The sequence below is a fragment of the Lepisosteus oculatus genome, chromosome 14 (genome assembly GCF_040954835.1).
Source record: "Lepisosteus oculatus isolate fLepOcu1 chromosome 14, fLepOcu1.hap2, whole genome shotgun sequence".
Classification (NCBI taxonomy): domain Eukaryota; kingdom Metazoa; phylum Chordata; class Actinopteri; order Semionotiformes; family Lepisosteidae; genus Lepisosteus; species Lepisosteus oculatus.
Window position 1 is genome coordinate 37,079,681 of NC_090709.1, and position 22,969 is coordinate 37,102,649.

At 55.2% G+C, this 22,969-nt stretch overlaps 1 protein-coding gene and 1 non-coding gene across 8 annotated transcripts in view; one reads left to right on the forward strand and one right to left on the reverse strand.

The window, feature by feature from the left end:
• The first annotated feature begins 5,543 nt into the window (after window positions 1-5,543).
• Window positions 5,544-5,615, forward strand: trnae-cuc (transfer RNA glutamic acid (anticodon CUC)). Its single transcript has one exon. It is a non-coding gene; the product is annotated as a tRNA-Glu (tRNA).
• A 3,797-nt stretch (window positions 5,616-9,412) lies between these two features.
• The window catches only part of ddr1 (discoidin domain receptor tyrosine kinase 1), a 69,708-nt gene continuing 56,151 nt past the window's right edge, over window positions 9,413-22,969 (reverse strand). For 3 of the 7 annotated variants that reach the window (XM_069199078.1, XM_069199073.1, XM_069199079.1), the window contains 11 exons: window positions 21,676-21,789; window positions 20,599-20,652; window positions 18,150-18,316; window positions 17,514-17,727; window positions 16,060-16,146; window positions 15,568-15,818; window positions 15,332-15,459; window positions 12,890-13,087; window positions 12,087-12,321; window positions 11,668-11,817; window positions 9,413-11,280 (listed from right to left, as the gene is read on the reverse strand). In XM_069199078.1, coding sequence (XP_069055179.1) covers window positions 11,140-11,280; window positions 11,668-11,817; window positions 12,087-12,321; window positions 12,890-13,087; window positions 15,332-15,459; window positions 15,568-15,818; window positions 16,060-16,146; window positions 17,514-17,727; window positions 18,150-18,316; window positions 20,599-20,652; window positions 21,676-21,789 — 1,739 coding nt within the window. In that variant the 3' untranslated portion in view covers window positions 9,413-11,139. The remainder of the gene's footprint in view (window positions 11,281-11,667; window positions 11,818-12,086; window positions 12,322-12,889; window positions 13,088-15,331; window positions 15,460-15,567; window positions 15,819-16,059; window positions 16,147-17,513; window positions 17,728-18,149; window positions 18,317-20,598; window positions 20,653-21,675; window positions 21,790-22,969) is intronic. The other 4 variants (XM_069199074.1, XM_069199075.1, XM_069199077.1 and 1 more) reach the window with 4 other exon arrangements.

Here is a 22,969-nt window from a genome sequence, read left to right on the forward strand (position 1 = left end):
CCTCATTCAGTACCTACAGTATATGGCTTATTATCTGTCTACTTCCCACCTTTGTCCGTCTGACTCTGGTCTTCTAGCTGTCCTCAAGAACATCTACATTCTGTGGGTGACAGGGTCTTCTCTAGCTGCACCCCAGAGCTCTCAATTTGTATTCCCAGTGATATCAGTCACGTACCCTGAGTGCATTTAAATCTAACCTCAGAACCTTTCTTTTCAGAAGACTTAGTGTCTGTATCTGCTTCATTTTCTAATTTTGGTAGCACTTCTAACTGCTTGTCTTTCTTATATCTGTTTTTATATCTACTGTATTGCTTTGAGATGCCACTTTTAAAGGTGATATATAAAATAAAGTTTTTTATTATTGTTATAGAGAAACATGATCAGTTTTCCCTGGTTCAGATAAAAAGATCTAAAGCATACTAGTTTGTCACTCTTCTCATTCCCTTTGCTAAATAACTTTTCATACTAATCTGATCAATCTAACTGCCTGTTTTCTGTGCTTTCTCTATCCTGCTAGATTTGCAATTATTCTGAACATTTTCTTCTTGAAATAACTCATTTCTAAATACCTTTTTTCACTGTTAACATCTTGCAGCAAAGCTGCGACAAAATATACACTTAGCACAGTTCATCCTGCTACCAACATTGAATAACAAAATCTTAAGATTTCTATATTTATGTCTTTATTTAGTGGTTTCATTAGTGACAAAGGCTAAACTTTCTTGGAAAAATGTATTTTATGTGTTGCAGAAAAAACTGACTTGCTTTAACAAAGTATGTTTACAAATCCTTTCACCTGGCAATCTACCTGAATGCCCATCTGAGAAGCCCTCCATGAAACCATGGTCGCTATTAATTCATTTAGGGCTTATTGACAGAATTGCTGTTTTTTATGCATGCTAATTTTCTGATTCCTCACTCTGTTTCATGTTTATAGATAAGACTTTATTGATCGTGAAGGGAAATTGATGTACATGATGAACATGTTTGCATGTTCTTTTGTAACATACACCTTTTTGTGATTTGTTTTGTATATCTAAGCAAGTGTTCCTGCATCCCTCTTCTGCACTTTAGTCATGGCTTTTTTTCTGTTTGCTTATTTCAAAGCAACACCTGCTCCATTTCTAAAACTTTTTACTCATGTGCATTTTTGTATTTTTTACACCTCTAGCACTTTAACATCCTGAATTTTCATTTGCCTTAATTTGTAGAATGAACTTGAGTTTTAGCCTAAAGAAGTTTTCATTATCTTTTGTTTCTTGTCCTACAACTGTTATTATTGATCACCATGACTTCATTCAGCCTTTCCTGAACGTCTATGACAGGCAGAGAGAGTGCTGTTTCTGGTGCGATCTTTTGCAGCTGACATTTCACTGTTTTAAACGAACAAGAAATTAGATTGCTCATAGATCACTTATCCTATATAAACACAGCGTAATTGCCCTCCGAAAATCCTCTTTTTCTTGTTCGTTTTAGAGACCTTGATCGAAACTGATTTTAGATGTCAGAAAGGATTTCTTTTCTCTGTATTTCCTACATTGCTTTGTCGAGATTTTAACTTTATATCTAACTTTATATCTAGGCTCAGATTTCAACTATAAATCGTACAGTAATTAATAGCAGTAAATACTGATGTTTTGCGCCCTCTTACCACAAAAATATATATGTTTTGTAGCTGGGATGAACTTTATTTCATACGCGTAGCTACTGCGATTCGGACACGGACGGTTAAACATGGCGGCAAATCAGACACCCAGAGGGGGGGGGCGTCTTCTCGCCTCCATAACTAAAATGCCAAATAGGAGTGGCTTAAGCGACATACACAGTCGTGTAACTGACAGTTTGAGGTAGCCTATCGTGTAAATTTCGCTTTGTTGCTGATAGGTTAAGCTTTCGAAACTCTGCCCCAAAGTCATGTGACTGATTTTTCGCCCTGTTTCGTTGGTTAAACGCAATGATCACAAGCACCACCATGGTAACTGGGATGTGTAGTTTTTAATTCCGTTTGAATTATAACTGTACGTACTGTCTTCATATTTGGCCAGGGCTTTAAAGAGAAGGCGCGCCAAAAAATTTCGGTGCCGTCGTCTCCGCTTTAAAGGTACCCCCGTGCTGGAAGAATTTGACCTAGGAACGTTTGCCCAGCGTACTATTAGGAACAGTTATTTTACAAAACCCGAACATTGTTCTGTGTTTTGGTTTACTCGAGATTTAACACAATTGGAGTTTCCTGCAGGAGTTTTCGGCCGGTGTGGAACGTGTTTAGTGTCCTGCAGGAGTTCTTGGGCGGTGTGGAACATGTTCACTGTCCTGCAGTCCAGGCTCTCACTACGGAGCTCGCCAGTTTGACGTCTTGAGCGATTTTTCTCAGCCTCTGGTTTCTCTCCCTCACGATCCTGCGCTCCTCCGGCAGCAGTTTCTCGTTGTTGGCGATCTTGGCGAGGATCTCGGCGTGCTGTTTCATCTTGCGCAGCCTGGCGATGCGATCCTTGAAGCCCGGGCGGGCCTCCTCTTCCTCGTTGCGGATGAGCAGCTCGATGTAGGCGGCCGTGGACAGAGCTTTGGGCTTCAGGGCAATCTCCTCCAGCCGCGCCAGGCAGTTGGAGGACAGCCTGATCAGCTGCATGATCCGGTCCTCGATCGTCTCGAAGTCCATTTCGATTTTCTCGAGCATCTCCTTCGTAGACATGAACTTGCCGGAAGCCTTCACAAAGTTGTCCTTGAGTTCTTTGACTGTTTTCATGACCTTCACCACTTCGTACTCCCACATCGTCATCTGGGATATGTGAGCGGAGTAGTGGCAGTTATCTGGACAGATCACACAGAATCCAGCGTCATCCATGACAGCGCAGAGATTGATTTCTCCTGGCGTGGGAAGGAAACATCCTGAATGGCACGAAACCAGACAGTTGTTGCAGTTTGTTGATAGATGCTTGGTGTGTTCTTCCGTTTCGGGACCAGCTCCTCGATCTCCGTCTCAAGTTCTTGTTCTGCTCCATGTTGGCCTGCTCGTTTTCCAGACATGCCCTGATCTTCTTCATTTCGCTCAGCTTCGCCAGCCCGGCCGAGATCTGAGGCAGCAGGCTCGCCATCGCCATCTCCAGCCCCTCGCGCTCCTCCAGGAATTTCTTCGTCAGCGCCAAGTCCTTCCCCTCTGTCTTCTCCAACATTTGGAAAAACCTCTTCAGCTGCTTCATGTTGTTCGTCCAGACAATTTTCTCCAGCTTGTTGTCGTCCTCTTCCTCGTCGTCACTCCCGGAGCCCTCCCCGTTGGAATCGGTGTCGGGCCTCTCGTTTTGCGTGTAAAGGGCGGAGTTGTTAAATTCGAAGTGCGTCGCTTTGCCCTTCCGGTTCTTGCGGCAGGGCAGGCCCGCGGCTTCGATGGCGCCCAGGACGGGGATGTCCTTCCCGTCCACAAACGTGACGAGGACGAGGATGTTCTCAGCGATGTCCTTCCCGAGGATGGAGTCGAAGACGTACTGCTGGATGGAGGTCAGCCGCGCCAGAGACGCCTGGACCACGAAGCAGACGGCGTCGATGTGGTCCACGCTGCCGGGGCTGGTAAAGAAGCGCTTCACCTGCTCTGTGATCAGCTTGTCCCGAGAGAGTCCTAGGGTGTCGATGACCGTGAGGGAGTAGGGGACGACGAATCCCTTCTGGTTGTGGAGCTCGTAGGACGTCACGATGGAGGTCTGACTCTCCGCCTGCGAGCGGTTGGTCTCCTCGTGGATCAGCTTGAATCGAAACCGGTCCTCCCACTGCACGCCCAGGATGTAATTGATCATCGCGTTGATGAGGGTGGTCTTCCCTGCCCCCGTGGCCCCCAGAAGGATGATGACCTTATTGTTCCCTTCTTCAACTTTCCTGCTGAACGTGAAGCGCTGGAAATGCTGCTCGTCGGTGGGCTCCTGTTCCAGCGACAGCCTGTATAAGGAAAAAAGTTTAGGAAGTGGTCGCTCTGTACTTTAACACGACTGACGTCCCCTGACTTGACTCTGCTGTCCTTCGGGATTGTTATTGGAGTCTCGGGGCGCGGTGGACTCTTGCCTTCTTTGCCACAGTCAGAATAAACCCGGATGATGTAGGAACTTCCTTCCCCTTAGGCTCTCCAGAGTGCACACCCTCCCTCTGGCTTTGAGCTTCGTCCATGTTTTGCTGTCTTGCTCGTCCGTTGCCCCCTTGAGGACCTCTCTGTATTCAGCTTCGTAGGAAGTAACGCTGACTCCCTGTCCCACAGAGGTGGGCATGTCCCAGGTGACCGTCATGGAGTTTGGTCCTGTTGATTTCTGCTGAGGAGCTCCGGGGGGGCTGAAGGAAGCGTCTTGCAGGAAGGAGTTGCGTCGCTGGCACAGCCGACTCCGGGTTTGCAAACCGCCCGACAGCCGAATCGATACGAAGCGTTCAGGTCCAGCCCCGACACGGTGAACTCTGGCTTGTTGTCATCGGTGTTCACTTCCCCCCAAGCTGAGTTGCCCGGCTTCTGGTACAGAACCCGATACCTCACGATCTCGCCGGCGCCGTACTTCGGCGGGCGGAACGCCAGCTGGACGGAGTCGTGCAGAGTTGTCAGCACGGCCGGTATCTCCGGCTGGGAAGGCAGCTCGAAGTGCTTGCTGGCCAGAGCCCCCCTTTCGAAGAGGGAAACGGAAGATCCGATGTTTGACCTCGTCCTCGATTGACGCCACACAGAACTTCACGTTCGGTCTGCCTTTGTTCTCTCTCTTGAAGTCTAGGAATAGTCTGATGTTCTCCCGCGTCAGGGCTGTGACCCCTGACCTGAACCATTTTCCCCGTCTTCCCTCTGGCTCGAGATAAGGAGCTAGCTCTTCACCCGTCCCTCGTTCGGAGGAGGTCAGATAGCTTTCCAAGATGTTTAGGTATTGCTCCCTTTGCCTCAGCGATGTAAACGCAAAGCACACCACGTACTCGTTCGCCGAATCGAGCAGGACTTGGTCCAGGTCACTGCTGGAGGGGGCCACGGTGACGTCGCTCGTGATCTGCAGGTAAGATCTCAGCACGTTCAGCTCCCGCTCCTTGTCTTCCAGGAACTGCGCGAGCAGGGCGTTTCGGAAGGGGGAGCGCTCTCTTCCGCTCAGGTCGAACTAACCCGATGCTGACGATTGTGGCAGCCTGGGAGTCCAGTTTTGTCAGTGGGTAAAGCCAGACTGTCATGGGCACGGCGTACTCTCTGTCTTTTCCAAGCAAGTGTGGGAGAGATGAATAGACGTTGATGGCGTCTTGGTACGTCACCGGATTCTTTTCAAGAGTAAAATCCCCATAGAATTTGCAGTTGAACTTGTCCGCCTGCTGGCGTTCCTCGTCCGTCGCATTGGCGCATTCAGAGCAGACGCCTTGTCCTCAATGATCTGGAAATCTGTGTTCGGCTGAGGACGCACGTCGATGTCTTTCTGCAGCATCTCGGCGTCCCATAACGTGATTCCTACGGGGAGACAAGAAATAGAGGAGGTGTTAATGGGGCTTTGCAAGCTTGTCGCACTACAGGGAGTGATCTTTCAGCTGTGCTGTCAAGTGTAGCTGTAGCGTCCCTGGTGGTCTAGTGGTCAGGATTCGGCGCTCTCACCGCCACGGCCCGGGATCGATTCCCGGTGAGGGAATGTCAATACTCTTCTGGGGCGGAGCGGTGGCTCTGTGGCTGAGGATCTGCGCCTGTGGCTGGAAGGTTGCCGGTTCAAATCCCGCAGCCAGCAGAGGAATCTGACTCCGTTGGGTCCCTGAGCAAGGCCCTTAACCCCAGCTGCTCCAGGGGCGCTTTACAATGTCTGACCCTGCGCTCTGACCCCCAGCTTCTCTCCCTGTCTATCTGTCTCATGGAGAGCAAGCTAATGCAAGAAATTGTATAGGGGCAATAAAGCAACGTTATCAACATGATCACATTATTATAAATCATAATCAATGCGACAGATATAAGCGCAAGGCGAGGCATCCTGACCACAAGGATGAGGCTGAAGCCCCACCACTGATGCAGCCCTCCAGTGAGAGATTTTGGTTCATCAGGCCCGTTGGGTTATTCACAAGCATTTAATCACTGATCACTGATCGAGGGTGTGATGGGAGAGTCTGAGATTCACATTCCCTGAAGGGCAGACGGGAGATTTGGGCTGCCCGACGCCAGACATAGGAACAGATGACGAGTGACTGCTTGCTGGTTCCACGTGGTGAACAGAAGGATTTAATACCTAGTGATAAGAATGAGGAACTCGGAGCAGTTTCAGTGGGATCGGACTTCAATGCAAGCGTCCAGTTCTTCTGGTCCTTTTGTCACGACTGAATCAACGAGGATGAAAAACAAACGCCGGCCAGAGCGATGGGAGTCTGTCGGAGTTTCCACTGTGGGTTAACGCTAGGGGACGACACTGCACCAGACTGGAGCCAGATGGAGGCTCCACTGTGGGTTAACGCTAGGGGACGACACTGCACCAGACTGGAGCCAGATGGAGTGTCCACTGTGGGTTAACGCTAGGGGACGACACTGCACCAGACTGGAGCCAGATGGAGTTTCCACTGTGGGTTAACGCTAGGGGACGACACTGCACCAGACTGGAGCCAGATGGAGTGTCCACTGTGGGTTAACGCTAGGGGACGACACTGCACCAGACTGGAGCCAGATGGAGTGTCCACTGTGGGTTAACGCTAGGGGACGACACTGCACTAGACTGGAGCCAGATGGAGGTTCCACTGTGGGTTAACGCTAGGGGACGACACGGCACCAGACTGGAGCCAGATGGAGTTTCCACTATGGGTTAACGCTAGGGGACGACATGCCACCAGACTGGAGCCAGATGGAGTGTCCACTGTGGGTTAACGCTAGGGGACGACACTGCACCAGACTGGAGCCAGATGGAGTGTCCACTGTGGGTTAACGCTAGGGGACGACACTGCACCAGACTGGAGCCAGATGGAGTGTCCACTGTGGGTTAACGCTAGGGGGCGACACTGCACTAGACTGGAGCCAGATGGAGTGTCCACTGTGGGTTAACGCTAGGGGACGACACTGCACTAGACTGGAGCCAGAAGGAGGTTCCACTGTGGGTTAACGCTAGGGGACGACACTGCACCAGACTGGAGCCAGATGGAGTGTCCACTGTGGGTTAACGCTAGGGGACGACACTGCACTAGACTGGAGCCAGAAGGAGGTTCCACTGTGGGTTAACGCTAAGGGAACGACACGGCACCAGACTGGAGCCAGATGGAGTTTCCACTATGGGTTAACGCTAGGGGACGACATGCCACCAGACTGGAGCCAGATGGAGTGTCCACTGTGGGTTAACGCTAGGGGACGACATGCCACCAGACTGGAGCCAGATGGAGTGTCCACTGTGGGTTAACGCTAGGGGACGACACTGCACCAGAACGGACCTAGATAGAGGTTCCACTGTGGGTTAACGCTAGGGGACGACACTGCACCAGACTGGAACCAGATGGAGTGTCCACTGTGGGTTAACGCTAGGGGACGACACTGCACCAGACTGGAGCCAGATGGAGTGTCCACTGTGGGTTAACGCTAGGGGACGACACTGCACCAGACTGGAGCCAGATGGAGTTTCCACTGTAGGTTAACGCTAGGGGACGACACTACACCAGACTGGAGCCAGATGGGTATGACTGGAAGCTGGGGAGGAAGTGACCTTATCATTGACACTCTGTCTCTGGGAACACCAAGGACTGTGAACGTGGGGGTACAGTGCCTGATGACGCAAGAGGAGCACAAGTCCTAGGAAGGAGCCAGACTATCAGGCAGCATGGCAACCAATAGGATTCAGTAGCGTTCTGCAGAGTGTGGAGAGGGAGACATTGAAGGAGCTGCGTCTTTGATGTGTAGAGAAAACTTATCAGAATCTAAAGAGGGCTCATACAGCTCAGCTCAGTATAGCTCTCACCTGGAATCTGTCATAGAGCTGAAAGACAGGTCACCTCAGTGTGAATCTCTCACCTGGAATCAGTGTGTCTGTCAGGGTCATACAGCTGGAGACAGGTCACCTCAGTGTGAGTCTCTCACCTGGAATCAGTGTGTCTGTCAGAGTTATACAGCTGGAGACAGGTCACCTCAGTGTGAGTCTCTCACCTGGAATCAGTGTGTCTGTCAGGGTCATACAGCTGGAGACAGGTCACCTCAGTGTGAGTCTCTCACCTGGAATCAGTGTCTCTGTCAGGGTCATACAGCTGGAGACAGGTCACCTCAGTGTGAGTCTCTCACCTGGAATCAGTGTGTCTGTCAGGGTCATACAGCTGGAGACGGGTCACCTCAGTGTGAATCTCTCACCTGGAATCAGTGTGTCTGTCAGGGTCATACAGCTGGAGACGGGTCACCTCAGTGTGAGTCTCTCACCTGGAATCAGTGTGTCTGTCAGGGTCATACAGCTGGAGACAGGTCACCTCAGTGTGAGTCTCTCACCTGGAATCAGTGTGTCTGTCAGGGTCATACAGCTGGAGACAGGTCACCTCAGTGTGAGTCTCTCACCTGGAATCAGTGTGTCTGTCAGGGTCATACAGCTGGAGACGGGTCACCTCAGTGTGAATCTCTCACCTGGAATCAGTGTGTCTGTCAGGGTCATACAGCTGGAGACAGGTCACCTCAGTGTGAGTCTCTCACCTGGAATCAGTGTGTCTGTCAGGGTCGTACAGCTGGAGACAGGTCACCTCAGTGTGAGTCTCTCACCTGGAATCAGTGTGTCTGTCAGGGTCGTACAGCTGGAGACAGGTCACCTCAGTGTGAATCTCTCACCTGGAATCAGTGTGTCTGTCAGGGTCATACAGCTGGAGACAGGTCACCTCAGTGTGAGTCTCTCACCTGGAATCAGTGTGTCTGTCAGGGTCATACAGCTGGAGACAGGTCACCTCAGTGTGAGTCTCTCACCTGGAATCAGTGTGTCTGTCAGGGTCATACAGCTGGAGACAGGTCACCTCAGTGTGAGTCTCTCACCTGGAATCAGTGTGTCTGTCAGGGTTATACAGCTGGAGACAGATCACCTCAGTGTGAATCTCTCACCTGGAATCAGTGTGTCTGTCAGGGTCATACAGAATCCCCAGCTGGATCAAACGAACGCATGATCCCAAACTGTCTGGATAGCTTCTGTAAAAACGTTTTCTAAACCTTGGAGTTGTACAGTTTTAGACGCTTTGTGATTGTGCTCTCTCATAAATTACAGGAATTAGAGCCATGATCGGATCAAGGATAGGATCGGAGCCACGCTCCTCGCCAGCTCTCCCTCCTCTGTACCCAGCCAGTGTTGAAGCTGATACCGGAGACACTGCTGTACACAGAGAGGGGCGGGAGGGGGGATCAAGCCGCACAGCCCTGTTGTTGAAGCCGATACCCTTTAACTGATGACTTCCAGTCAGCAGCAGGGGCAGTCGATCACTCGGGATGCAGAAAGCAGAACAGGACACCCAGTTATCTGAAAATGTTACTTTATTAAAACTTCTACAAAAAGATTCACGACAAGAACCAGACGAACCCGAGAGCCTTCGACACGCCAGCGCCGCCCAGAGGCAGCGCGAGGACCGCAGACGGGGAACGCACCAACGTCTCCATATATTAGTGTAACAATCTGTCCCGTACGCTATGTACAACATTAGTAGTCGGCGAAGAAGAAGGAAAAAAACACAAAGACATCCAGTGTGTCACGACAGCAGTACCTACAGCGCCCACGCCCCTGGGGTAGTATTCACCCCCCTGCCCCGCCGCCCTCCCCCCTAAACCTCAACGCTGGCCGGCCGAGCCCCCCCGTCCCCCAGAACACCCTGGACTGACTCCACCTGCTCCTGTCCTGCTCTGCACAGCAGCGCCCCCTGTAGCTGGATGTGCGATACAGCACAGCGGCGCCCCCTGTGGACGGTGTTTGACGCGTCTCTCCTGCACACTCCTGTCCAGAGACAAGGAGCCGATACTCCAAAACTGTCCTCCTGGTCTAACAGGACTGGACAGTGTACTGACCTGGGCCAGTCACAGCGAATGGATCAGGAGTGATTGATCACATGGAGATACTGACCAGGGCCAGTGACAGCGAATTGATCAGGAGTGATTGATCACATGGAGATACTGACCAGGGCCAGTCACAGCGAATGGATCAGGAGTGATCGATCACATGGAGATACTGACCAGGGCCATCCCAGCGAATGGATCAGGAGTGATCGGTCACATGGAGATACTGACCAGGGCCAGTCACAGCGTATTGATCGTGAGCAATCGATCACATGGAGATAGTGACCAGGGCCAGTCACAGCGAATTGATCAGGAGTGATCGATCACATGGAGATACTGACCAGGGCCAGTCACAGCGAATGGATCAGGAGTGATCGATCACATGGAGATACTGACCAGGGCCAGTCCCAGTAAGTCGATCGTGAGCAATCGATCACATGGAGATACTGACCAGGGCCAGTCCCAGTGAGTCGATCGTGAGCAATCGATCACATGGAGATACTGACCAGGGCCAGTCCCAGTGAGTCGATCGTGAGAAATCGATCACATGGAGATACTGACCAGGGCCAGTCCCAGTGAGTTGATCGTGAGAAATCGATCACATGGAGATACTGACCAGGGCCAGTCCCAGTGAGTCGATCGTGAGAAATCGATCACATGGAGATACTGACCAGGGCCAGTCACAGTGAGTCGATCGTGAGAAATCGATCACATGGAGATACTGACCAGGGCCAGTCACAGTGAATCGATCAGGAGCGATCGATCTCAGGGGCAAAGTACCGGAGCAGATTCGAGCGAAGCCCCAGGCTGCTGGTGAAGTGGGCCTGGAAATGTGCAAGACTGCAAAGCAAACAGCAGACAGACCCCTCTCCCACACCCCAGCACGCAGCAGCAAGAGAGCGTTTCCTCTCGGGGGGGCCCTTGTAGGAAGGAGACCGAACCAGCAGTCCCCTGAACTCCGCCACACCCCCCCCCTCCAAACACCGCCACCCCAGGAACCCCGAAAAACGAGAAGTAAAAGGAATACAGAAGTACCAGCCTCCCCCACCCCCCTAGTGTCCTTCCTCTTCCTCAGAGGCTGTCTGTCTCAACGCCACCAGGGGGCGCACAAGAGGCTCAGCCCTCAGAGCCGCCGCCCTCCGAGCCCACAGAGGACATCCTGCCCCGCGAGAGTCCGCAGGCTGGAGCCGCTCCTGCTACACCATGTTCATGGCGTCCTCCAGCAGGAAGCGGTGGATTGCTGGGAAGGACGGCCGCTCCCTGGACTCCCGGCTCCAGCAGCTCAGCATCAGCTCGTACAGGCCCTGCGGACACACCTCCGGCCGGGACAGGTACACCTGGGGACAGGAGAGAGCAGAGAGAGGGGTGAGTCTGCAGGACAGGAGAGAGGAGAGAGAGAGAGAGAGAGAGAGAGATGGGTGAGCCTGCAGGACAGGAGAGAGAGAGACGGGTGAGCCTGCAGGACAGGAGAGAGAGAGACGGGTGAGCCTGCAGGACAGGAGAGAGAGAGAGAGAGATGGGTCAGCCTGCAGGACAGGAGAGAGAGCAGAGAGACGGGTCAGTCTACAGGACAGGAGAAAGGAGAGAGACGGGTGAGCCTGCAGGACAGGAGACAGGAGAGAGATGGGTGAGTCTGCAGGACAGGAGAGAGAGGGACAGGTTAGCCTGCAGGACAGGAGAGAGAGAGACAGGTACAGGTACTCCTGGCCAGGTGTGGCTGTTACCTGCTTGCCCTGGTCTCTGAAGAACTCTCCAGCGTTCTCGATCACCAGCTCATCTGTCATGGAGGCGTAGGGCTGCTCCTTACACAGCCTCAGCATCTCCCAGAGGGTCACCCCGAACGCCCACACATCGCTGGCCGTGGTGAACTTCCCCTGGGGACACAGACACATGGGGTCACCCCCAACACCCCCACACAGAGACACACAGGTTTGCCCCCAACACACAGACACAGAGGGTCACCCTGAATGCCCCCACAAACAGATGCACATGGTCGCCCCCAACACACAGACGCACAGGGCCACCCTGAACGCCCCCACATCGGAGGGTACCCCTAATTCTCAGGCGATGCTGTAGCAGGAGGTCACCCCAGCAGCAGTGACCCCAGTCCGGGGGCGTGGGGGACCCCGAACGGGAGACGTACCATGAGGATGCACTCCCAGGCCATCCAGCGGATGGGCAGCACCGCGCGGCCCTGGATGCGGTAGTAGTCGCCGGCGTACAGGTTGCGGCTCATGCCGAAGTCAGCGATCTTGATGGCGCCGCCCTCCCCCACCAGGCAGTTCCGGGTCGCCAGGTCCCGGTGCACAAAGTTCAGGGAGGCCAGGAACTTCATCCCGGAGGAGATCTGGCAGGCCATGGAGATCAGAGAGGTGTAGCTGGAGAGAGAGACACATCTCATATTAACACTGAGAGAGAGAGGGGTTCATACAGACACACTGACTGGACACTCCAGTACATGAACACTGCACTGAGAGAGAGAGGGGTTCATACAGACACACTGACTGGACACTCCAGTACATGAACACTGCACTGAGAGAGAGAGGGGTTCATACACACACACTGACTGGACACTCCAGTACATTAACACTGCACTGAGAGAGAGAGGGGTTCATACAGACACACTGACTGGACACTCCAGTACATGAACACTGCACTGAGAGAGAGAGGGGTTCATACAGACACACTGACTGGACACTCCAGTACATGAACACTGCACTGAGAGAGAGAGGGGTTCATACACACACACTGACTGGACACTCCAGTACATGAACACTGCACTGAGAGAGAGAGGGGTTCATACAGACACACTGACTGGACACTCCAGTACATGAACACTGCACTGAGAGAGAGAGGGGTTCATACACACACACTGACTGGACACTCCAGTACATGAACACTGCACTGAGAGAGAGGGGGGTTTGTACAGACACTGAGTGGACAGACCTGACGGTGGACTCCCCATGGCTGGCGGTGGCCTTGTCCTCCAGGCTGCGGTGGCTCAGGTACTGGTTGAGGTCTCCACTCTCCATGTACTCCGTCACCATGCACAGGGGGTCATCGCGCACGCAGACCCCCAGCAGGCGGATGATGTTGGGGTCCTTGAGCCGCCACAGGATCTTCACCTCCTTCAGGAAGTCATTCCTGGAGGGAGGAGTGGCTCAGTCAGCACTGGTGGTCAGGCCCACTGGTCCTGCTGGGGCGATCTGATCTCGCACACATGTAGACTCGCACACTCGCACAGACTCTCGGACATATGTAGACTCACACACAGACTCAGTCACACTCACACTCTCGCACACGTAGACACGCACAGACTTGCGCACATGTAGACTCGCACACAGACTCACTCAGACAGACTCGCACACATGTAGACTCGCAGTCACACTCGGACACTCTCGCACACACGTAGACTCGCAGTCACACTCGGACACTCTCGCACACACGTAGACTCGCAGTCACACTCGGACTCGCACACACGTACACTCGCAGTCACACTCGGACACTCTCGCACACATGTAGACTCGCAGTCACACTCGGACACTCTCGCACACGTACACTCGCAGTCACACTCGGACACTCGCACACGTACACTCGCAGTCACACTCGGACACTCTCGCACACGTACACTCGCAGTCACACTCGCACACATGTAGACTCGCAGACACTCAGAGATAGACTCAGGCGCACACGTACACTCGCACAAGTAGACTCGGGCACAGACTCGCAGTCACACTCAAGACACTCGCACACGCAGACTCGCAGTCGCACTCGCGCACACGCAGACTCGCGCACACGCAGACTCGGACACTCGCACGTACACTCGCACGCAGACTCGGACACTCTCGCACGTACACTCGCACGCAGACTCGGACACTCTCGCACGTACACTCGCACGCAGACTCGGACACTCGCAGTCACACTCTCGCACACGCAGACTCGCAGTCACACTCAGACACTCTCGCACACGCAGACTCGCACGCAGACTCGCGGGGACAGACTCGCACAGATGCACAGACTCTCGCACACATGTAGACTCGCAGTCACACTCGGACACTGGCACACGTAGACTCGCAGTCACACTCGGACACTGGCACACGTAGACTCGCAGTCACACTCGGACACTCGCGCACGCACACTCGCAGTCACACTCAGACACTCTCGCGCACGCAGACTCGCAGTCACACTCAGACACTCTCGCGCACGCAGACTCGCAGTCACACTCAGACACTCTCGCGCACGCAGACTCGCAGTCACACTCAGACACTCTCGCGCACGCAGACTCGCAGTCACACTCAGACACTCTCGCGCACGCAGACTCGCAGTCACACTCAGACACTCGCGCACGCAGACTCGCAGTCACACTCAGACACACTCGCACGCAGACTCAGACACTCTCGCACACGTACATTCGCACGCAGACTCGCGGGGACAGACTCGCACAGATGCACAGACTCGCACACATGTAGACTCGTAGTCACACTCGGACACTCGCACACATGTAGACTCGCAGTCACGTAGACTTGGGCACAGACTCGCAGTCACACTCAGACACACTCGCACGCAGACTCAGACTCTCTCGCACACGTACACTCGCAGTCACGCAGACTCGCGGGGACAGACTCGCACAGATGCGCAGACTCGCAGTCACACTCAGAGACACTCAGTCTCACTTGGACAGACTCTCGCACACATGTAGACTCGCAGTCACACTCAGACACTCTCGCACACAGACTCAGACTCTCTCGCACAAGTACACTCGCCCGCAGACTCACAGTCGCACTCAGACACTCTCGCACACGTACACTCGCACGCAGACTCAGACTCTCTCGCACACGTACACTCGCAGTCACGCAGACTCAGACTCTGGCGTGCAGACTCAGACTCTCTCGCGCGCAGACTCGCAGTCACGCAGACTCGCGGGGACAGACTCGCACAGATGCACAGACTCACAATCACACTCAGACACTCAGTCTCACTCGGACGCATGTAGACTTGCACAGACTCACAATCACACTCAGACACTCAGTCTCACTCGGACACATGTAGACTCGCACAGACTCACAATCACACTCAGACACTCAGTCTCACTCGGACAGACTCTTGCACACATGTAGGCTCGTTTAGGGTCCATGTAGGGTCCGGGGTTCAATACCAGACCTGGGGTTCTGTCTGTGTGAAGCAAGGCGGGGTACAGCCTTGATAGGACACCAGTCCATCACGGGACAGACAGACAGTCTCACACACACAGATAAACAATCATAGATAGACTCTCACACATTCACTGATACCCTGGCTTCTCTCCAGACACAGCTGGGTGAGCTCCTCCAGTCAGGACAGGAGGCTTTACACAGAGAGGGGTGGGAGGGGGGAACAAGCAGCACTTGCCTGGCGTTCTTGGTGGCATCGGCGCGCAGGATCTTGACGGCCACCAGAAGGGGGCGCCCTTTGCGGATGTTGAAGGGGAACTCCAGTCCGGGCAGCTCCTGTGGGCTGTGTATCTCGCACAGGTGGACCTGGGGACACAGACAGAGGGGTCACCCCAGGACACACGGGGGGGGCAGTGGGGTGAGTCTGGGTCACACTAACGGCGTTCCGGGCCCCGTGTGGGGGTAACTGCTCACCTCCCCGAACTGCCCCTCGCCCAGCTTCTCCCTGAAGACCAGGCAGGCGCGGGGTAGCTCGGCGGGGGCGCTGTCCTCGGCCGCCAGCGCGGGCACGGCGTACGCGTTGTTCCCGCTGACGCCCTGCAGGCTGACGATGTCGGCCTCCGCGTAGTGGGGCACGCTGGGAGGGGGCGGGGCCCCGGGGTACGGGGGCGGGGCCTCCTGCAGGGGCGGGGCCATAGCCTCGCTGTAGCCACGCCCACCTGCTGCTGGGGGAAGAGGGGGGGCTAGAATTAATTAACATGACTAATTAGATTGTTGACACAGGAAATGATGTCATGACAGACAGACAGACTGAACAAGGAAACAGGGAGAGATCGTGGGGCTCCAGGGCTGAACCCCAAAAACTGCCCTATGAAGGATAGATAGAACGGGTGTCCAGCGAACCCCTGTGTGTCTCAGTGTGAGAGAGAGACGGGGTGTCCAGTCTTGTGTGTGTCTCAGTCTTACCCTGCGTGTTGATGGGCTTGCTACCCTCGTCCCCAGCTGGGGTCAGGCTGTGAGACGACGGCAGGAGGAGGTTGCTCAGTGGCCGCGCTGGGGACAAGGGGCACAACAACACAGACACGACAACAGTCAGACACAGCCACAGAGACACAACACCCACGCTGACTCACAGGAACTAAACATACTGACAAAGACACAACTTTTTAACCCCCCTCTCTCAGTGCAGTGTTCATGTACTGGAGTGTCCAGTCAGTGTGTCTGTATGAACCCCTCTCTCTCTCAGTGCAGTGTTCATGTACTGGAGTGTCCAGTCAGTGTGTGTGTATGAACCCCTCTCTCTCTCAGTGCAGTGTTAATGTACTGGAGTGTCCAGTCAGTGTGTCTGTATGAACCCCTCTCTCTCAGTGCAGTGTTCATGTACTGGAGTGTCCAGTCAGTGTGTGTGTATTAACCCCTCTCTCTCTCAGTGCAGTGTTCATGTACTGGAGTGTCCAGTCAGTGTGTCTGTATGAACCCCTCTCTCTCTCAGTGCAGTGTTCATGTACTGGAGTGTCCAGTCAGTGTGTGTGTATTAACCCCTCTCTCTCTCAGTGCAGTGTTCATGTACTGGAGTGTCCAGTCAGTGTGTCTGTATGAACCCCTCTCTCTCAGTGCAGTGTTCATGTACTGGAGTGTCCAGTCAGTGTGTGTGTATTAACCCCTCTCTCTCTCAGTGCAGTGTTCATGTACTGGAGTGTCCAGTCAGTGTGTCTGTATGAACCCCTCTCTCTCTCAGTGCAGTGTTAATGTACTGGAGTGTCCAGTCAGTGTGTGTGTGTGAACCCCTCTCTCTCTCAGTGCAGTGTTCATGTACTGGAGTGTCCAGTCAGTGTGTGTGTATTAACCCCTCTCTCTCTCAGTGCAGTGTTCATGTACTGGAGTGTCCAGTCAGTGTGTCTGTATGAACCCCTCTCTCTCTCAGTGCAGTGTTCATGTACTGGAGTGTCCAGTCAGTGTGTCTGTATGAACCCCTCTCTCTCTCAGTGCAGTGTTCATGTACTGGAGTGTCCAGTCAGTGTGTGTGTATGAACCCCTCTCTCTCTCAGTGCAGTGTTCATGTACTGGAGTGTCCAGTCAGTGTGTCTGTATGAACCCCTCTCTCTCTCAGTGTAGTGTTCATGTACTGGAGTGTCCAGTCAGTGTGTCTGTATGAACCCCTCTCTCTCTCAGTGCAGTGTTCATGTACTGGAGTGTCCAGTCAGTGTGTCTGTATGAACCCCTCTCTCTCTCAGTGCAGTGTTCATGTACTGGAGTGTCCAGTCAGTGTGTCTGTATGAACCCCTCTCTCTCTCAGTGCAGTGTTCATGTACTGGAGTGTCCAGTCAGTGTGTCTGTATGAACCCCCCTCTCTCTCAGTGCAGTGTTCATGTACTGGAGTGTCCAGTCAGTGTGTCTGTATGAACCCCTCTCTCTCTCACCGGTGGCCTCTCTCTGCCTCAGCAGGACGCTGGGCTCCTGGTACTCCCCTGGACTGTGCTCCTCTCGGTCCGGCTCGCCGGCGCAGGACTGGATGCGCTGGTACCGGCTGCTGTATCGAGCCGAGCCCAGGGGGTTGTGGGTGTTGTTGATGACCACGGTGTCGCCGGGCACGGACAGGTGGACTCGCAGCTCCTCGTGGGACTGGCCCTGCGCCTGGACGCAGGGAGAGGACGGGTCAGCGCCGGCAGGAGGAGGCAGGGAGGCCCGGTCTGCTACTCCTAACCACGCCCCACTGCTGGTAAAGCAGTAGCAGACCAGGCCTCTCGCGGTGCCTCGGCTCCCACAGCGCCCTCTGGTGTCCCCTCCCTCTGTCCCAAGATCCCTCGCCAACAGGCCCTACGGTACAGAGGGGGTGCCCGCTCTGCACCTCACAGCAGGATCTCGAACCCAGGACCCCCAGTCCGGCAGGAGTTGAGCTCCACAGCCGAATACCTCCGGGAACGCAGGCCCTGGGACGACCTGTGATCGACTAACCTATTGATTGGGGATACGCAGCCGACAGCTCCCTTCCCCCTGAACCCCACAGGGCTCAATCAGGGGTTCGGGGGCTCCCCTCTGTGCTCCTGGGGTCTCACCTTGCCCAGCAGCTTCCTCCAGTGCTGCCGCCACAGGATGCTGGCGATGACCCCCAGCAGCAGCAGGATGATGGCCACCAGGCAGCCCACCAGGATGGAGGTGTGGCTGCTGTCGTCCTTGGCGACGGGAAGCCCCGCCTTCGGAGTCAGGACCACCCAATCCGCTCCTGGGAACAGAGCAGCCGAACTCCAGATTAGTGATCTCCTGCTCCTGCACTCTCCCTCCTCTCCCCTCTACTGCTCCTCCACTCTCCCTCCTCTCCCCTCTCCTGCTCCTGAACTCTTCCTCCTCTCCCCTCTCCTGCTCCTGAACTCTCCCTCCTCTCCTGCTCCTGCACTCTCCCTCCTCTCCCCTCTCCTGCTCCTGAACTCTCCCTCCTCTCCCCTCTCCTGCTCCTGCACTCTCTCTCCTCTCCCCTCTACTGCTCCTCCACTCTCCCTCCTCTCCCCTCTCCTGCTCCTGAACTCTCCCTCCTCTCCCCTCTCCTGCTCCTGAACTCTCCCTCCTCTCCTGCTCCTGCACTCTCCCTCCTCTCCCCTCTACTGCTCCTCCACTCTCCCTCCTCTCCCCTCTCCTGCTCCTGAACTCTCCCTCCTCTCCCCTCTCCTGCTCCTGAACTCTCCCTCCTCTCCTGCTCCTGCACTCTCCCTCCTCTCCCCTCTCCTGCTCCTGCACTCTCCCTCCTCTCCCCTCTCCTGCTCCTGCACTCTCTCTCCTCTCTCCTCTCCTGCTCCTGCACTCTCCCTCCTCTCTCCTCTCCTGCTCCTGCACTCTCCCTCCTCTCCCCTCTCCTGCTCCTGCACTCTCCCTCCTCTCTCCTCTCCTGCACTCTCCCTCCTCTCCCCTCTCCTGCTCCTGCACTCTCCCTCCTCTCTCCTCTCCTGCTCCTGCACTCTCTCTCCTCTCCTGCTCCTGCACTCTCTCCTCTCCTGCTCCTGCACTCTCTCTCCTCTCCTGCTCCTGCACTCTCCCTCCTCTCTCCTCTCCTGCTCCTGCACTCTCTCTCCTCTCCTGCTCCTGCACTCTCCCTCCTCTCTCCTCTCCTGCTCCTGCACTCTCTCTCCTCTCCTGCTCCTGCACTCTCTCCTCTCCTGCTCCTGCACTCTCTCTCCTCTCCTCTCCTGCTCCTGCACTCTCTCTCCTCTCCTCTCCTGCTCCTGCACTCTCCCTCCTCTCTCCTCTCCTGCTCCTGCACTCTCCCTCCTCTCTCCTCTCCTGCTCCTGCACTCTCCCTCCTCTCTCCTCTCCTGCTCCTGCACTCTCCCTCCGCTCTCCTCTCCTGCTCCTGCACTCTCTCTCCTCTCCTGCTCTCTCTCTCCTCTCCTGCTCCTGCACTCTCCCTCCTCTCTCCTCTCCTGCTCCTGCACTCTCCCTCCTCTCTCCTCTCCTGCTCCTGCACTCTCTCTCCTCTCCTGCTCCTGCACTCTCTCCTCTCCTGCTCCTGCACTCTCTCTCCTCTCCTCTCCTGCTCCTGCACTCTCTCTCCTCTCCTCTCCTGCTCCTGCACTCTCCCTCCTCTCTCCTCTCCTGCTCCTGCACTCTCCCTCCTCTCCCCTCTCCTGCTCCTGCACTCTCCCTCCTCTCCCCTCTCCTGCTCCTGCACTCTCTCTCCTCTCCTGCTCCTGCACTCTCTCTCCTCTCCTGCTCCTGCACTCTCTCTCCTCTCCTGCTCCTGCACTCTCTCTCCTCTCCTGCTCCTGCACTCTCCCTCCTCTCTCCTCTCCTGCTCCTGCACTCTCCCTCCTCTCTCCTCTCCTGCTCCTGCACTCTCTCTCCTCTCCTGCTCCTGCACTCTCTCTCCTCTCCTGCTCCTGCACTCTCCCTCCTCTCTCCTCTCCTGCTCCTGCACTCTCCCTCCTCTCTCCTCTCCTGCTCCTGCACTCTCCCTCCTCTCTCCTCTCCTGCTCCTGCACTCTCTCTCCTCTCCTGCTCCTGCACTCTCTCTCCTCTCTCCTCTTCTGCTCCTGCACTCTCCCTCCTCTCTCCTCTCTTGCTCCTGCACTCTCCCTCCTCTCCTGCTCCTGCACTCTCCCTCCTCTCTCCTCTCCTGCTCCTGCACTCTCTCTCCTCTCCTGCTCCTGCACTCTCTCTCCTCTCCTGCTCCTGCACTCTCCCTCCTCTCCCCTCTACTGCTCCTCCACTCTCTCTCCTCTCCTGCTCCTGCACTCTCACTCCTCTCTCTGCTCTCCTGCTCCTGCACTCTCCTCTCTCCCCTCAGTCCTTCCCCTGTGTCTCCCCCAGTCTTTACACAAAGCGCAACTCATGCAGAAGCTGTGCAGCACGAGAGGGTGCACCGCCCACTGTAGATGCAATGTAAGGTTTGAAAGGGGCGACAAAAGGAACATCAGATGCCCCAGGTCAGTTCAGCCAGTCTCATGCTCTGTTACAGGGTTACAGCCTCATGCAGTGCTGGGGTGCAGGGTTAGAGGTCACCCCCGTCACTCTCACCTGACAGTGTGCCGTTGGGGGCGTCCGTGTCTGTCGGGGAGAGATCGCTGGGGTCTGGGGAGGGATCGGTGAAGTGGAGGAGCAGAGATCAGGTGACTGAATACAGGTGTTTTTACCCTGATCTCACTGGGCTGTACTGCGCTGTCCTGTGTTTTTACCCTGATCTCACTGCGCTGTCCTGTGTTTTTACCCTGATCTCACTGCGCTGTCCTGTGTTTTTACCCTGATCTCACTGCGCTGTCCTGTGTTTTTACCCCGATCTCGCTGCGCTGTCCTGTGTTTTTACCCCGATCTCGCTGCGCTGTCCTGTGTTTTCACCCCGATCTCGCTGCGCTGTCCTGTGTTTTCACCCCGATCTCGCTGCGCTGTCCTGTGTTTTCACCCCGATCTCGCTGCGCTGTCCTGTGTTTTCACCCCGATCTCGCTGCGCTGTCCTGTGTTTTCACCCCGATCTCGCTGCGCTGTCCTGTGTTTTTACCCTGATCTCGCTGCGCTGTCCTGTGTTTTTACCCTGATCTCGCTGCGCTGTCCTGTGTTTTTACCCTGATCTCGCTGCGCTGTCCTGTGCTGTCCTGTGTTTTTACCCTGATCTCGCTGCGCTGTCCTGTGTTTTTACCCTGATCTCGCTGCGCTGTCCTGTGTTTTTACCCTGATCTCGCTGCGCTGTGCTGTGTTTTCACCCTGATCTCGCTGCGCTGTCCTGTGTTTTCACCCTGATCTCGCTGCACTGTCCTGTGTTTTCACCCTGATCTCGCTGCGCTGTCCTGTGTTTTCACCCTGATCTCGCTGCGCTGTCCTGTGTTTTTACCCTGATCTCGCTGCGCTGTCCTGTGTTTTTACCCTGATCTCGCTGGGCTGTCCTGTGTTTTTACCCTGATCTCGCTGGGCTGTCCTGTGTTTTTACCCTGATCTCGCTGGGCTGTACTGTGCTGTCCTGTGTTTTTACCCTGATCTCACTGGGCTGTCCTGTGCTGTCCTGTGCTGTCCTGTGTTTTTACCCTGATCTCACTCCGCTCTACTGTGTTTATACCCTAGTCTCACCATGTTTGGTGCTCAGTGCCCCAGCCAGCTGCTCACCTGGCAGTGTGGTGCTGTTCTCGGCGCCCCCTGGTGTCAGGGCAGTAGAGGTGCTGCCAGCGGTGGTAGAGGGAGGCGGAGGGTCTTCTGGGAGGGGCAGCTCCTCGGCCTCCTCTGGGGTGGATAGAGGGAGAGAGGATTGGGGACAGAAGCAGTGAGCACAGACAGCAGACCCACCACAATGTCCTTCAACCCCACCCCCTGTGTCACACTTAGCCCCGCCCCCAGTCTCCTGTCACACTCCGCTCCAGTCACATGTAGCCCCGCCCCCAGTCTCCTGTCACACTCCGCTCCAGTCACATGTAGCCCCGCCCCCAGTCTCCTGTCACACTCCGCCCCTGTCACCCGTAGCCCCGTCCCTAGTCTCCTGTCACGCTCTGCCCCTCATCATCCTCACCTCAGCACTGCTCCTCCTTATCATCCCTCTGCCCCGCCCCTCGACCCCTCTGCCCTTCATCTTCTCCACCACAGCACTGCTCCTCTATATCATACCTCTGCCCCGCCCCTCGACCCCTCTACCCCTCATCTTCTCCACCTCAGCACTGCTCCTCTATATCATCCCTCTGCCCCGCCCCTCGACCCCTCTGCCCCTCATCTTCTCCACCTCAGCACTGCTCCTCTATATCACCCCTCTGCCCCGCCCCTCGACCCCTCTGCCCCTCATCTTCTCCACCTCAGCACTGCTCCTCTATATCATCCCTCTGCCCCTCATCTTCTCCACCTCAGCACTGCTCCTCTATATCACCCCTCTGCCCCTCATCTTCTCCACCTCAGCACTGCTCCTCTATATCACCCCTCTGCCCCTCATCTTCTCCACCTCAGCACTGCTCCTCTATATCATACCTCTGCCCCGCCCCTCGACCCCTCTGCCCCTCATCTTCTCCACCTCAGCACTGCTCCTCTATATCATCCCTCTGCCCCTCATCTTCTCCACCTCAGCACTGCTCCTCTATATCATCCCTCTGCCCCGCCCCTCGACCCCTCTGCCCTTCATCTTCTCCACCTCAGCACTGCTCCTCTATATCACCCCTCTGCCCCTCATCTTCTCCACCTCAGCACTGCTCCTCTATATCATACCTCTGCCCCGCCCCTCGACCCCTCTGCCCCTCATCTTCTCCACCTCAGCACTGCTCCTCTATATCATCCCTCTGCCCCTCATCTTCTCCACCTCAGCACTGCTCCTCTATATCATCCCTCTGCCCCGCCCCTCGACCCCTCTGCCCCTCATCTTCTCCACCTCAGCACTGCTCCTCTATATCATCCCTCTGCCCCGCCCCTCGACCCCTCTGCCCCT